Source organism: Pristiophorus japonicus, chromosome 9, assembly GCF_044704955.1.
Source record: "Pristiophorus japonicus isolate sPriJap1 chromosome 9, sPriJap1.hap1, whole genome shotgun sequence".
Lineage (NCBI taxonomy): Eukaryota > Metazoa > Chordata > Chondrichthyes > Pristiophoridae > Pristiophorus > Pristiophorus japonicus.
The window spans coordinates 76622621-76638558 of record NC_091985.1 but is presented as its reverse complement, the minus strand read 5'-3'; the positions used below and the strand labels follow the sequence as shown (position 1 = coordinate 76638558).

The following is a 15938-nucleotide window of genomic DNA, read 5'->3' as shown; positions in this document are numbered from 1 at the left end:
TTGTAATGATGGCGGACGCTGATTGTTTCGTCGTCATTACAACCGCAAATTCTGGGCCAATGTTGACACAAAAATGTGGCCAAATATTGTGATGGCAGAAAAAAAGTTTATGGACAGGAAGGGTATGCCCTAATCAAAACTTTTAATAATACATAGCTGGTTAAAGAAGGGGAGAGCAATACGCTTCCACAGCATGGTGGTGCTCCAATGCAAGGCACCATTGTGTGATGGCAAATTTGCCCCCATGTTTCTCTACATGACCAGTTATCAGCCTTAGTGGTGCTGTCATGAAGATGTACCGAGAAGAAACCAGGCACTTCCCTATAGAGAAGATCATCACTCTGAGGCACATTTAAGTACATACAGGCTGCTAGTTGTACAGCAACGTTAGCTGAGCTCCGGGAGCAGTTGGCTGAATTGTATGTATTGTTCTGTGACAGCATGAAATTGCCTTTAGAAATAACTGAAAGCTCCCCTAGCTAAAGGCAGTTTGGAACTGAGCCACATAGTCCTGAAGTCCCAGATTCAATTTTGTGCTGCAGGTGTGCTATAATTAATAGAGGAAAATCAGCCAGGGTTTCTGTTCTTGATCCCTATTCAGTGCCCCTGTTGAAAGTGTGCATTTGTGTATGTTAGTTGGTGACCAGATCAGGCTTGGCTGAGATACATTTGCTATTGTTGAATAGCATTCTGACACTCGCTGTCTTGGCTTACAGATGAAGACTTGGGCGAGGTAGCAGAGGACACCTGGCCCATGTGGAACCATTCACTAATGTGACCCCATTTGGGGAAATTTAAAGCCCAAGGATGGGCGGGGGTTTAAAAATAAAAAATGGCAAACCTGCTTCCAACGTGCTCACTTCCAGTTTTAATGGAGGCGGGTTGGGGGTGGGCAACCAACCTGCTTTGTGGAGGCGAGTTTGTCCTTAAAATATTTTAATGAGACTGCTTGCCTCCAGTTTAACCTCTATTTCACATTTAATTCCTGGGGGCCGGGTGTTCCGGACCTCTGGAAACCCGGCAGTTGAAGAGGAAGCGAGAACAGTTGGATGGAACAAGTAAGTGCCTTTCCAGTACTGCTTGTGGACCAAAGGCCCACCAAGCAAACCTGTTAACTTCCCTGCGATTGGACCTAGGCGATCCGTCCCCCTGCCCCCGCGATCGGACCCCTGATGCCCGACTCCTCTCACTACAATGCCCCACTATATCCCCATGATCCACTCCCCCCACCCAATGTCCAGCTCGCCTCCACTCCACTCCCCATTGTTGTGGTGAAATAACCACTCGAGTCTGCAAGGTCTAAGCAAGTAAAGATTTTATTCGAACATGTGCAAGGGAGCAAGTCTCAGTTGCCTGCGATGTCTCACTCCCCTATATAAAGTTTGCAGCATATATTTATAGTACACAAGTTACTATAACTTGATTTTCAGACAGTCATAAATCAGTATACACACTATTCCAACACTTATATCACATGACGAGTTTCACAACTCAGTTAATCAATTGAGTTATTCAAGCCCAGCAGATGTCTCCTGTTATCTTAACTCTTTCTAGTCTTGCGCCTTCCATTCCCATGGTAAACTCCTGTCTGGCCTTCAATCTCCCTATCTCTTTGTTCTGAACATAACAATAAGTAATATGTTTTCCAAAGCTTCTAAATGAGTTAGCTGTCTCTAAAGATACCCTTGGTTAAGTATCCCATCATGCCTATGCAAGGGGCCTAACTTGTTGTCTATTCCCAACTACAGCGTTTATTTCAAAGATGTGCACGTTACTAACAATTCAAGCATGGTTATTATAATGGTAACCCCACTCGTCCCACTTCGCTGGTTGTCGACCCGCTAACCTCACAATCTGGCTGGCTGCAGCCGGGAAACCCAGTCAAAAAATTTACATCAAGTCCTGCCATTATATTCAGCAGGACCTCTTGGAAATTGTACTTCCGGGTTTCCTGACCACCATATTTCTCCCCCGCCCCTAGCCCCACTCCCTTCCTGCCTCGCAGTTATTATTGGGGCCCATGTCTCCAGAAGAGAAAAGGAGGATGAAAAATAATTTTGAAAGAACAGGATTATTATAACTGGTATTATACAGTGTATTATGGGACCATTGATTTATGGTGCATTGAGTTTATATTAAATGGAATGTTGAGAGGTTTATCAGTGTTTTGGGGATTGCATTACATAGAATTTACAGCCAAGAAAACGGTCATTCAACCCAACAGGTCTATGCCAGTAATTCTACATTTGTGCACGTTTTCCACTAAAAATACAAATCAGTGGATTTGTTTTTTATTTCATGTTGATTTTAGTTATCTACTATATATTTAAAAATCCCGAGGGACAGGTTAAATTTTCATTTGGAAAGACCTGGATTAATCTAGGACAGTCAGCATGGATTTGTTGAGGGAAGGTCACTTACTTGATTGCATTTTTTGAGGAGGTAACCAGGAGGGTCGATGAGGGCAATGTGTTTGATGTAGTGTATATGGATGTTAGCAAAGCTTTGGATAAGGTCCCACATGGCTGACTGGTCACAAAAGTAAAAGTGCATGGGATCCAGGGCAAAGTGGCAAGTTGGATCCAAAATTGGCTCAGAGGGAGGAAGCAAAGGGTAATGGTTGATGGGTGGTGTTGTGACTGGAAGGCTGTATCCAGTGGGGTTCCGCAGGGCTCAGTGCTGGGTCCCTTGCTTTTTGTGGTATATATCATGACTTGGACTTGAATGTTGGGGGTATGATTAAGAAATTTGCAGATGACACTAAAATAGGCTGTGTGGTTGATAATAAAGAAGAAAACTGTGGACTGTCATGACTACTGTTGGTACTATCACAAGGTGTGCCACCAGAGGGCACAGCTGTGGGAGACGCGTAGGTTACCTGTACAGGTGTGCCTGGCCCAGTATAAAAGGCAGGCCACCAGGTGTGATCCTCACTCTGGAGTTAATGAATAAAGGACTACGGTCACTACAGTTCAAGTACAACACACTGTCTCGTGGAGTCATCGTTAGAGCATCTAAGGACACAATAACTGGCGACGAGATTGCGAACTTTCACATGGAAATGGCTATCCTTGGTAAATTACAGCAGTTTGCCGATGCTGACGATTGGGACGCCTTTGTGAAGACGCTAGAACATTTCTTCACAGCAAACGACCTGGCAGGAGACGACCTGGCTGCTAAGTGCCGTGCTATCCTGCTAACCATTTGTGGGCCCAACGTCTATGGCCTTGTCAGGGACTTGCTGGCACCAGCAAAGGCAACGACCAAGTCGTACAAGGAGCTCGTAACCCTGATCCAGGAGCAACTCAAGCCCAAGGAGAGCATCTTCACAGCCAGACACCGGTTCTATACCCACCGATGGTCCGAAGGCCAGGAAGTCGCGAACTATGCCGCAGACTTCATTGGGCTGGCGACACTGTGCAAGTTCGGCACCCACATCAACGAAGTGCTGCGGGACATTTTTGTCATTGTAATTGGCCTTCTTCACAAGCTTACTGTCGGTGGATACCACAGTCACACTGCAGAAGGCCATCTCTGTGAGCCAGGCATTTATGACCTCGACCTGCGGCTTTAGGCAAATGTCTCGCCCTCGGGACTCAAACCCGGCAGGTACTGTGCACAGAGTGGTGCCGTTCAGGGGCTGCACTGTAGTGCGCGAACCCTCTCAAGGAAGAGAGAACAGGCCCTCCGAGTCCCTTAATTCAGAGTCCACCAAGGGGGGCTAATCGAGTATCACTATGCTGGCGTTGCGGAGGGAATCACGGGGCTCACCAGTGACATTTTAGAGACTGTGGGCAAAGGCTGCGGCATAAAGGGCCACCTCCAATGAATGTGTAAGAGAAATAGTGTTGATGGCCATGAATCCAGCATTGTTTATGAATTGGTAGAGAGGCAGCCAAGTCCCACGGGGAGGTACACAGCATGTTTACCTGCACCACCGAGTGCCTCCCGCTGAAGGTGGAAATCGAGATAGAGGGAAGTCCAGTCTTCATGGAAGTGGACACGGGAGCGAGCCAGTCAGGATGAATCAAGGAGCCTTTGAAAGGCTATGGGACAATCCGGCTGAACGACCCGAGTTCGCCCCGGTTCAGACAAAGCTGCACACCTACACCAATGAAATCATCCCAGTCGTTGGTAGTGCGAATGTGAAGGTACTCCATGATTGCGCGGTGCACAAGTTACCTCTGTGGATTGTTGCAGGTGATGGACCAACGCTGCTCGGCAGAAGGTGGATGGAGAAGATCCATTGGAAGTGGGAAGACTTCACCCCTCCAGCGATCGAAGCCCTCTGCGCTCAGAGGAAAAGCAAGCCCTCATCTGAGAGTGGACCCGGCACCGGAGAGCAGACCAGCACAGCACCCGAGACACAGACCGCCCAGCACGACTACGTAGAGAGGATCCAGGTGAGACAACCCGAACGCACCTTCCAGGCTCCAGTGGCAGGACTCCGGAGGAAGAAAATCGTATCCAGAAGCGACTTCCCAACAGCGGAGGCAGAACCCGGGGAGAAGAGGATCACCGCAGTCGACATCGTGGATGAAGGAAAGATGGCGCCCAAACCTCGAGGTGATGCGCTGAAGACAAAGATGGCCGCTGCCAGACCACGAGGTGCAGCGCTGATGGAGCAACACGTGGCACTAAATGGAGAAGCGGATTGGGGTAAAGCAAGCAAGGCTCTCTTAAAGGAGGCCTGCAATCCACCACAATTAAAGGGACAGTTCCACACATTTAAGCAATGTAATTATAAGTTAGAGACAAAATGTGTAACGGATCGTGTAAAGTGTGTAACTGATCATGTAAAATGTGTGATTGATGATCTGAACTGTGCATATGCAACCAGCGAGGAAAAGTCGCGTGATCGTGATCGGACCCCCAGAGTGTCCATCATAAGAAAGGAAAATCTGTGCGATGCAGGATTCTCACTGCACGCAGCGAGCTACCCAATGTTGCAGCCTGCGTCCCGGGGACCAAAGTCATGCACCATGAAGTGTGGCCACAAGCAGCCAACACACACGAGCTGCGGAGCAAGCGACCTCAGCAGGGCAACGGCAACGGTGTTGATACCATGCCCCAGGTCGGCTCCATCTCTCAGGCAACTGATGGCACCAACTGCCACGAGCCTGAAGGAGCAGACTGCACCAGGGCCATACCCCTAGATGTAGGGTCACCTGCCACTGTTCCCCCAGAGGAAACAAGCACCAGCCAGGATCCCAAACCAAGCGATGTCCGGCCAGCGAGTCAGCAGTTCCCTGTGCACTGTTAGACGACAGCTCCTCAGGGAGCAGCTGTGACCCAAGGTGTAAAGAAAGGATGGGGGGAGGTCACAGACATCTGTGAACCGACCCGACGCTGGGGACCACGGCAACAGCCCCGAGAGCCAACCGGGTTCCCACTGCCAGCACCGGGCTCTGAGCCACTACCAGACTGCAGAGACACCACCCAGCAGCTCCGGAACTAGTTTATCCTCACGCACTGGTCACCACATCGATATGGCATCTAACATACTTGTCGCACCACGGAACCACACTCTCAAAAAAAAAATGCGAAACCCACTTACCCGAATTTGAATGTCAGGAGCCCCCGCCATATCGAAGTTGGAAGGGGGGGGGAAATGGAGTGGTTAGGAACACATACACACAAACTGCAACCACCAGCACATTACTGCACCAACTACCCACCCAAGGTTGAGGTGGCCCACCAGAGATCAATCAGACAAAACCCACATAAAAGCTAAGCCCAGAGTATAGTCAATGCAGAGGCGATTTGCACTGAGGGTTCAGGGGGGAGTGATGTCATGTATCCTATATGGCTACTGTTGGTACTCTCACAAGGTGTGCCACCAGACGGCACAGCTGTGGGAGACGCGTACCTGTTCAGGTGTGCCTGGCCTAGTATAAAAGGCAGGCCACCAGGAGTTAGATGAAGTCCTTACTACTAGGGGAATCAAGGGGTATGGTGAGAAAGCAGGAATGGGGTACTGAAGTTGCATGTTCAGCCATGAACTCATTGAATGGCGGTGCAGGCTAGAAGGGCCGAATGGCCTACTCCTGCACCTATTTTCTATGTTTCTATGTCTATGTTTCTAGGTGTGATCCTCACTCTGGAGTTAACTAATAAAGGACTAAGGTCACTACAGTTCAAGTACAACACACTGCCTCGTGGAGTCATTGTTAGAGCATCTAAGGACACAATAATATCAATGTACTGGTCAGGCGGGCAGAACAGTGGCAAATGGAATTGAATCTGACTAAGTGTGAGGCATTTGGGGAGGCCGAACAAGGCAAGGGAATACACATTAAATGGTCCCACACTGAAAAGTATAGAGGAACGAAGGGACCTTGGAGTGCAGGTCCACAGATCCCTGAAGCAGGTTAGGTAAATAAGGTGGTTAAGAAGGCATATGGCATACTTGCCTTTATTAGCCAAGGCATGGCATACAAGAGCAAGGACGTAATGCTTGAACTGTATAAAACACTGGTTATGCTGCAGCTGGAGTACTGTGTGCAGTTTTGGTCACCACATTACAGGAAAGATGTGATTGCACTGGAAAGGGTGCAGAGGAGATTTACAAGAATGTTGCCTGGACTGGAGAATTTTGGCTATGAGGAAAGATTGGAGATGCTGGGTCTGTTTCCTTTGGAACAGAGGAAGCTGATGAGAGACCTGATTGAGTTATACAATTATGAGGGGCCTGGATAGGAAGGACCTGTTTCTCTTGGCAGAGGGGTCAACAACCGGGGGGCATAGATTTAAAGTGATTGGGGGGAGGTATAGAGGAGATATGAGGGGAAATGTCTTTACCCAGAGAGTGGTGGGGGTCTAGAACTCACTGCCTGAAAGGATGGTAGAGGCAGAAAGCTTCACCACATTTAAAGTTCTCGACAGTTTGATGTATTTTTAAATGGATTGTAGTATTTTCTAGTGTTAGGCAATAATATTAGTGGTCTAATAGAGCCTTATTTACTCGTTTAGTTGCTCTCGCCCCCCCCCCCAAAGCCTCTCCGCGGGCCCCACCCTCCACGTCCCCCCCACCCCGGTCGCTCTCGCGCCCCCCCCCCCCACCCTGTCGCTCACACCCCTCGGGGGTTGCAGATCTTGACAACCACACGTGCGCACAACTTGGGAGCTGAAGATTTCCGAGTTGATAGGCCTCCTCTGCCGCACACCGCCCGCTCCACATCACTCCCTCACTGCTTCGCCGCCGCTGACATGGAGCACCCGAAAACCGTGGGAGCGCGCACCAGCGGCATTCCGGTGGTTGAAGAAGATGCTAAGGATCAGGCATGGACGATTTAAAAGGAACGTCCAGCCCTATGATTCTATATCTTGTTAGCTTCCTGAAAGTGAAAGAGCAAAGATTCTAGGAAAGATCATGTAGCGGCACTGGCGAGTGACTGGGTTAGGGAGCCATGGAGTGGTTGTTAAAATTGGCAATGGCATCGTGTAGCTTAAAAGTACTTGCTGAGATTTTTGAGGATTGACAGCATTGTGGAATTTAGGGGTTCTGGGGTTTGGGAATACTGGTGTGAACAGCCCTAGAATTTGGTGGAAATAAGATTTACTGTGGTGCAGCAGAACTGTGGGTGAAGGTTGTGTGGACTCAAGACTTGGGAGTAAGGTTCCTGGAGTTTTGAGTCAGATGGTTCAGTTTTGTAGAAGTGGGGAGTTGTCAAGCGTGTACGCATTGGCCTCCCCCACCTGCTATGTTTGGGGTATTAACCTGTTTCCCGCTCCTGAATAGGCCAGTAGCCTGAGAAGCGGTGCTTCTTGCTGAATTCTTTTGTGTCAGCTAGCAACTGGAATTAATTGACCTAAAAATGCTCACTGTGCTTTTAGTGTATTTGTTGACTGTACACAGTCTGTTACTGATTGACAATTCAGAATGTGGTGCAGAAGCAGTTTTTGCCCTGGGTAGGGGGAAATAGAATGCGATCAGTCAGGTGGAGATGGGTTGGACTGGCAAGTGTTTGGGACAAGATTGCCAAGAGGTGGCAACTAGAAGAGTAGTAAAGGTAGAAATGGCTGGATGTGGCATGAGGAAGTGCTAGGCCAGAGGCCTGATTTTCTAAATCCTCAGTGGGGTGGTGCTGTGGAGAACAGCCACCTAACCTTGGAAAGGAAGCTGGGAGGAGTAAGTGGAATGTGGTGGAGGTAGCAAGACTAGAAGTGTTACAAGAAATAAATGTTCCACATACAGGGAGTGCTATGCAGGACTCTTTTTTTTAAAGTCTCGGACACTGAATTAAAAAAAAATCAGTGTGTGATTTAAAGGCACCATTTCCAGGCCTCATTTCTCATTGGAGTGTAACATAAGTTGATGAAGTCTGGGAGCAATAGTTAAAAATGTCCTACAACTGCTCTATAAATGTTCTCCTTTACACTAGTGTTAAGAAGCAGTCACGTTGCATTGGGATAGTCGAGGCTATACCTCTCCTTCTCAAAATGGAAACTGTAGAGTGCTCAAGTTGTAACACTTATTGTGGTGCACTTAACTTCTAACAGAGAGCACATGTTCTTTAGGTTTATAATCACCTTGGCACATGCAAAAACCCATGGACTCACCATGGTTACTTATTTTACTATTCAGCACTAAAAGATCTTTGTACTTGACATCACCAGACAGTGGAAGGTGGAGTAACCCTGCTAGTATTCTTTCCTGCTGAGGTGGATCATTCCACTAACTGGAAGCTTCCAAGGAATTCTTGATAAATTTATTCAGTGAATTGAATTTGAATTGAAATCACCAATAGAATTCTGCTTCTTTAAATCTCAGTTAAGTCCTTTGTTACTAAAATTAAGAGGGTCAATGCCCAGTTGAACCATGATTTTGAAAATGTACTCTCTTCCTCTGATGTGCTTACTGGAATTTTTCTCTTTACCTTAATTTTCTCTCTCCCCTTGCCATAGAACTCGACCAACCTGGTTTATCCAGTGATAGTGACTTGCTCTCACTGACAGTGGACGTGGATTCTCTCACTGAATATGATGATGGAATGGCATCAAATAGAAGCTCCCCAAGCAGATATACAAGACTTGGTTCCTCCCCTGAACCTACTGCAAGATCTGCCACCTCTCATCAGGAGAGGAGCAAAGATGCAACAGATGGAAGCAAAGGCTTGTGGTCACAACCAATTGGAAGTCTGAAACATAGAACAGGGAGAGGTGACTACTTGGCAAAGGCAGGAGAGCAGATAAAGCTGGCATTGCAAAAGGAGGCAGAACAGGATTATGAAGGGGCCTTCAATTTCTACAGGAATGGAGTTGATCTGCTTCTTCAGGGAGTTCAAGGTATGTCCAGTAAAGGTTATTAATGGCCTTTGCAGGCTTCTTGATTTATAAAATATGTATATGCCAATAGTATTATACACGATCAAATTTTTCTAGGGAAGTGTATTGTGTTTTTGAAAAAATACAAAATGAATTCCAAAGGTCGCTTAACTTCTGAATATTTTAATGCATTTAACATTTTTAAACAGGTGGGGTTGTTAGTGTTGGGAATGCAGCACTTTCCATTTCTCCATCAGACATTCTCAAATAACACAATTATATACAGAGTAACGCACCCTCCTCTGCTCCAACAAATGCCTCCACCCCAATTGGGGAAGAGCACCTCTAATTGCACCAGTCATCCAGTGCACACTTTCAGAGAGATTCTCAGTTTAGTGCCAAATTAGGGACAATTTTACTGGCCAATGTCATGAATGATATTCTATGTGACTGTGGCCATGGTCCATTATCATTCCTTGTCCTCTTTGACATCTTCACAGCATTTCATATAGTTGTATGTACATACTTCCTTGCCTCCATTGTCCTTTATCATTTGAGCTGCCCTTGTTTGCTTCCACTCCTAACTGTCCAAAGTAGCAAGAAAATTGCCAGTAATGACTTGTCATCCCACCCCACGATAATCTCAGCAGACCCCAATAATCTGTTTTGCAGCAATGCTGTTTCTCGGTGACATTGTCCACAGGCGTGGGGTGAGCTTCCATTTGTATGCTGATGATACTTAGCACTACCTCCCTACCTTGATCCCATGACCATCTCTGTGCTGTAAGATTGCCCATCTTACAATACTACAACAACAACAATTTGCATTTATGTAGGATCTTTTAATGTAGAAAAAAATATCGTAGAGGCATGAGGAGTACAAGCCAAAGAAGGGGAATCAGGAGAGGTGACCAAAAGCTTGGTCAAAGAGGTGTGTATAAAGGAAGGGTCTCACATATGGGTGCACACAGTTTATGCGACTGGAACATCCCTCTGGAAAAGGAAAGGAGGCAGGGATGCAGCAGAGCACGTCTCCGAGCAGGTTTTGACCCCAGTCTACCTCTCGTCCACTGGAAGACCACTGGCCATGGCCAGAAAGCTTATGCCTAACAGTTCTGCTGGCTAATATGCTGTATCCAAAACCTGATTTGCCCACAGCAGCAAGCATTGATGCTGCAGTTGAAATCGGTGTGCACGTCTTCAAACCTGCCTTCATGACTATGTTGTTAACTTTGGGCTGTTATGAGTGGCAAAGTAGGTGAGATATAAATCACTTTAGTGTTAACCGGGCTGCAACAGATGTCTATTTTTGTGGACCAAAGAGAATTATTAAGAAAGTCAAACCAGCAGCATAAACTAATTTCTACCTGTAACTATTATGACCCTGCAGTCTTTCAACAAAAACAGCTAATGGTGTCTAAATTAACTCCTTCAAGATTGAGCTAGGTAACTGTTTTTTGAGTGTGATTTATAAAGGGGTAGATAATCAAATGTTCCATGAAAAATGGTGTCTCCTTTGTTGATGGGATCATAGAAATGTCGTGTGAATTGTAGGGGTTTACTTGACTGGATTTTGGGATTTGGGAAGACATTTTGTAAAATTTTTCCCTTTGTTGATCCGATAAAAAGGGCAGAGTTCATGAAATGTTGGCTTGTACGTGCTGTGCAGAAGAAGCTCCATTGATGTGTTGAACGTCTCTTTCTTGTTCAGTCTTTGTGTTCTTACAAAAGTAAAAGGGACATGAGCACAAAAATCTAGGCTGACACTTCAGTCCAGTACTGAGGGAGTACTGCACTGTCGGAGGTGCCATCTTTCGGATGAGACGTTAAACCGAGGCCTCGTCTGCACTCCCATGGCACTATTTTGAAGAGGAGCAGGGTGTTCTGGTCAAGATTTATCCCTCAATCAACATAACAAAAAAGCAGATTATCTGGTCATTATCACACTGCTGTTTGTGGGAGCTTGCTGTGCGCAAATTGGCTGCTGCGTTTCCCACATTACAACAGTGACTACACTCCAAAAGTACTTCATTGGCTGTAATGCACTTTGAGATGTTTGGTGGTCGTGAAAGACGCTATATAAATGTAAGTCTTTTTCTTTTCAAAATGCATATATAGTGGTTAACACTTTGGCCCTGAATATTTATGTATTTGAAATTGCTAAGATTTTCAATCTCTCCAAGTGTATATGAACCACAAACTGTTTGACATCAAAACTGTTTTTTGAATGCAGTACAAAATAGTTAGCTTTTTGACTACATGCTGGTTAATGAGGAGTGTTTTTATAGCTTCTGAAAATGGACCCTCCTGCGTTTGTTCATTTTAAGGGTGAGGCTTCCTCTTTTTCTTATTGTTGAGTGCCCACTTTCAATACTAAACACAGTTCCTCATATTACTTTTTCCTAACGCTGTTCTGGAACACCAACTGCTGGGAGTTGTGCGGGAATTATCTTTTCTCCTATTTCAGAATTCTTTTGCACCCAGTGGGGAAGCATTGAGCTTCAGCTCAGTTCTTCACCACAGTACCTCAACTCCGATCGAAAGCTTAGGGCGTGGAGAATTTTACATACCTCACCCCCAAATGAATGTCAGGTAAAGATAGAATTGGGTTCAGCTGTAATACTCCCTCTCTCCCCCCGCACCCCCTCACCCCCAAACCATAACCCATCTAACATTTAGATAACCATAACTCACCAGCAATATTTTGTGATTAAAATACAACACATTGGGAATTTTGTTCATTTAATGGGGTAGTGTCATTGTAATGGGAAGTTTTCAGGCAGACTTGGTTGCTCCGATGGACTGCACATAAAAATTCAGCCACATTGCTGCGATGTTGGTCATGGCTATCTTGGTAATCTTTGTTCCACAGCACAAGCAGCAACAACTTACAATTGCATAGCACATTTAACATAAGTAGATCATCCCAAGGCTCTTCACAAGACTGAGGGGAAAATTTGGACACTGAGCAGGAGTTGAGAGAAGAGTAGGAGGAAGAATCTAAAGGTGAGATTGAAGGGATAGGTTTTGAGGGGGCTTTAGAAGGTAGGGAGAATTAGTAAGATTGGAGAGCTTTGAGTGAAAATTGCAGTCATGATGGTTGAAGGCTGTGCCAATGATGGTGGAGCAGAGGAGTGGCGGGGTGCACAGTAGACTCTGAGCAGAGTGCAAGAGCTACACTGTAGAGGTTGCAGAGGCAGGCTGGATTGAAGCAGCTTCATAATATGGCTGTTGCGTTGTCATGTGTGTTTATTTTTTAAATAATGGTGGGATAAGTTTGCAATGCTGTGGTGCAACAGTGCAAGTCACATCATTTACATATGAGTAAACACAGCAAAATGTGCCACTCTTTAATAGACTGCTCTGTAGAAATCAAAAAGATTTATGTACTACATTAATGTATTTTTGCATGTTCAAGAAAAATTGATTGGGATACTTTTATTTCCCTTGCAAATAGAATATCTGATTGTGGCTCCTAAAAGTTGATTTAAATATACTGTTGCAGTATGCAAATATGATCTTACTCTGCACATAAATGAACCAAATGAGTCAATTTTAGCAGGAGCACCAGGCAGTACAGTACGTTTCAGAAAATGTTTTTCAATTAATAGACTAATTGTAATCATTAGTATAACTGCTTGGAAGTAAATGGGAACACTTTCATAGAATTTACTGCAGCTTTTTGTAATTCTGTGCCTAGTAATGACAGAGGGAAACATTGTTGTGTGCACTTTGTGAAACTTGAGTTGAGAGAGAACTGCATTAGTTGAACCATGGCAAGTTATGGCTGCCCTTTTTTTGTACTGAATACACAGAAAATCACTACTTGCACACTATAGCAAACATTAAGCTACAGTATCATCATTTAGAAGAAAACAGCTATAATTATGATCGCATGCATGGGCTTAGTATTAAATGCGTTAATTTGGTATGACACGTTAATTACCTGCTTCTCCAGATGTTTAGTGTATTGTTGTGCACGCAGTTTACAAAATAATTACAGTAAAATTGAATGAAAATAAAATAAGCGAGTGGTTTCTTGCCTTAATATTTTCATTCAAGTGAAACCATATGAGTCGCAGCTGCACAGACACTAATGTAAGCGAAATGGTTACAGAAACAACAAAGGTTGCCATTAGGACACTTTTGTCCAAATAAGTCCCCAGCTGATTTTATCCTATCATACATTTACTTCAATCCCACCATCACAGCTACTCCCCGAGATGATTTCAAAGACCTTGTTTCTGCTCCGTCTGTGTTTGCTGTAAAATACGAGGTTTGTAGGGGGATAAAAGCAGCAACATTTAGAGCCAATATAATGCCTGTTCATTTTGCTTTGAGAACTAATTTCTTTACAGATTATGTCTGCTATCACAAGACTGATGTGGATATTGGCTTCTGTACATTTCAGGTAGTGAATAAGAAAAAGTCATTTTTCAAATCTTAACCTAATCCTAGAACATTTTAGTTTCTAGTGAATATTAATATTCTTTAAACAGCCAATGGCACTCATGGCTTACTATCTACATTAATTATATAGGTACCGTTCCCAAATGGGTTTTCTTAATGTGTGAGTCTAGACAGTGAATGTTAACAGGCTATTTGACTATGAAGTGAATCACGGGCAAGCTCAGCCCTGCCCTTATCCAACATCCACAGAGCTGCTTCCAGCAGTGGCCACTGGTTAGAAATTTGGTGTAGCAACCCTAGCTGATTCCTTTCCTCCCTTTCCTAGCAGCCCAAAGACACTATGGACAAGTGTAGTGCTCCCAAATGATTTTCTGGCTGAGATCAACCAACTCAGCACAGACCAGGGATTGGACCTGTGGTGTATGAAATTATACAATGAACTCCATACTGTGAGCCAGTGACCAGGTGTAACCTGGTCAGTCTTTAATGGCTTCCAGAAATGAAGATACAAAGGTGAAGTTCAGGTTATATACCGGGCCCAGCACAAGTGTACCTATGACCCTAGGACCTCTGACGGTAGTGCCCTCTGTTGGTAGGTGACCTTATGTACATACATTACATCATCCCCCCCCCCCAGTTCTTGGCACAAGTCCATATTACAAGTTCAGACGGTCTGGAGCCCTTCGCTCCCTGGTTGACTGTCTCAGTACAATCCCAGTGCTTTCCAAGTCTCTCACGACTTGGGGCTGAGTGTTGACCACAGTGGGTTCTTCTGATGGCTGGACGTGAGTTCGTTGGTCGTCTTAAGTTAGCGGTGTCTTCTTCCAACTGTTCCGGTTCGTCAGTGTGTCTTAGCTTGATTTGATCAATGTGTTTCCTGCACATCTGCCCATTCTTGAGCTTAACCATATACACCCGGTTACCCTCCTTATCCGTAACGTTGCCCGGGAGCCACTTGGACCCTTGACCATGGTTAAGTACATGCACTGGGTCATTTACAGATATGTCGTGTGACACTACGACACGGTCGTGATACCACTGCTGGCGTTGACGTCGGGTTTCGATATGATCGTTAAGGTCAGGATGGATTAGAGAGAGCCTGGTTTTGAGGCCTCTCTCCATCAATAGTTCCGCAGGCAGGACCCCGGTGAGTGTGTGTGGCTTGTCCTGTAACTGAGCAGTATGTGTGACAGGTGTGTCTGCAAGGAACCGTGAGTTACACATTTCAGGCTCTGCTTGATAGTTTGAACTGCCTGCTCCGCTTGACCATTGGACGCAGGTTTGAACGGGGCTGACCTCACGTGTTTTATGCCGTTGCGTTTCATGAATTCTTGAAACTCCAGGCTCGTGAAACATGGTCCGTTGTCGTTGACAACGATGTCTGGCAGACTATGTGTGGCAAACATGGCGCTCAGGTTCTCAATGGTGGCAGTGGAAGTGCTGGGTGACATGATCACACATTCTATCCATTTGGAATATGCATCCACCACCACAAAAAACATTTTACCGAGGAAGGGGCCCACAAAGTCGATGTGGATTCTAGACCACGGTTTGGATGGCCATGATCACAGACTGAGCGGAGCTTCCTTTGGGGCATTGCTTAACTGCATGCAAGTGCTGCACTGATGCACGCATGACTCTAAGTCCGAGTCAATGCCAGGCCACCAAACATGGGACCTGGCGATGGCCTTCACCATGACAATATCGGGATGCGTACAAATCTCGCCTTGCTTTTCTTGGGTATTACAACACGATTACCTCACTGTAAACTGTCGGACTGGATGGAAAGCTCAACTTTGCGACGGCTGTACGGTTTGGTTTCATCACCCATTTCCTTGGGGATGGTCGACCAGTCCCCGTTTAGAATAGAACGCTTTACAACCGATAAGGTCAGATCCTGGCTGGTCGAGGTCTTAACTTGTTGAGCAGTGACTGGCGACCCTTCTCTCTCAAAGGCATCCATGACCATAAGTAGCTCTGCAGGCATTGGCGTTTCCACCTCTGGTGTGGGCAACAGTAACCGGCTCAATGCATCAGTGCAGTTGTCGGTGCCTGGTCTATGGCAAATGACATAATCATAGGCAGATAATGTCAGCGCCCACCTCTGGATGCGAGACGACACATTGGTATTGATACCTTTATGTTCCGAGAACAACGATATAAGCAGCTTGTGATCGGTTTCCAGCTCGAAGCGAAGCCCAAACAGATGCTGGTGCATTTTTTTTACCCCATTAACACATGCTAAAGCCTCTTTCTCTACC

At 45.7% G+C, this 15938-nt stretch overlaps 1 protein-coding gene across 6 annotated transcripts in view; it reads left to right on the top strand.

The window, feature by feature from the left end:
* The window catches only part of rps6kc1 (ribosomal protein S6 kinase polypeptide 1), a 221421-nt gene that overhangs the window by 121725 nt on the left and 83758 nt on the right, over positions 1 to 15938 (top strand). For all 6 annotated transcript variants that reach the window (XR_011595014.1, XM_070889471.1, XM_070889475.1 and 3 more), the window contains one exon: positions 8908 to 9288. Coding sequence is in view for 5 of the 6 variants with exons in the window: in XM_070889471.1 (XP_070745572.1) it covers positions 8908 to 9288 (381 nt within the window). In the remaining variant the exon portion in view is untranslated. The remainder of the gene's footprint in view (positions 1 to 8907; positions 9289 to 15938) is intronic.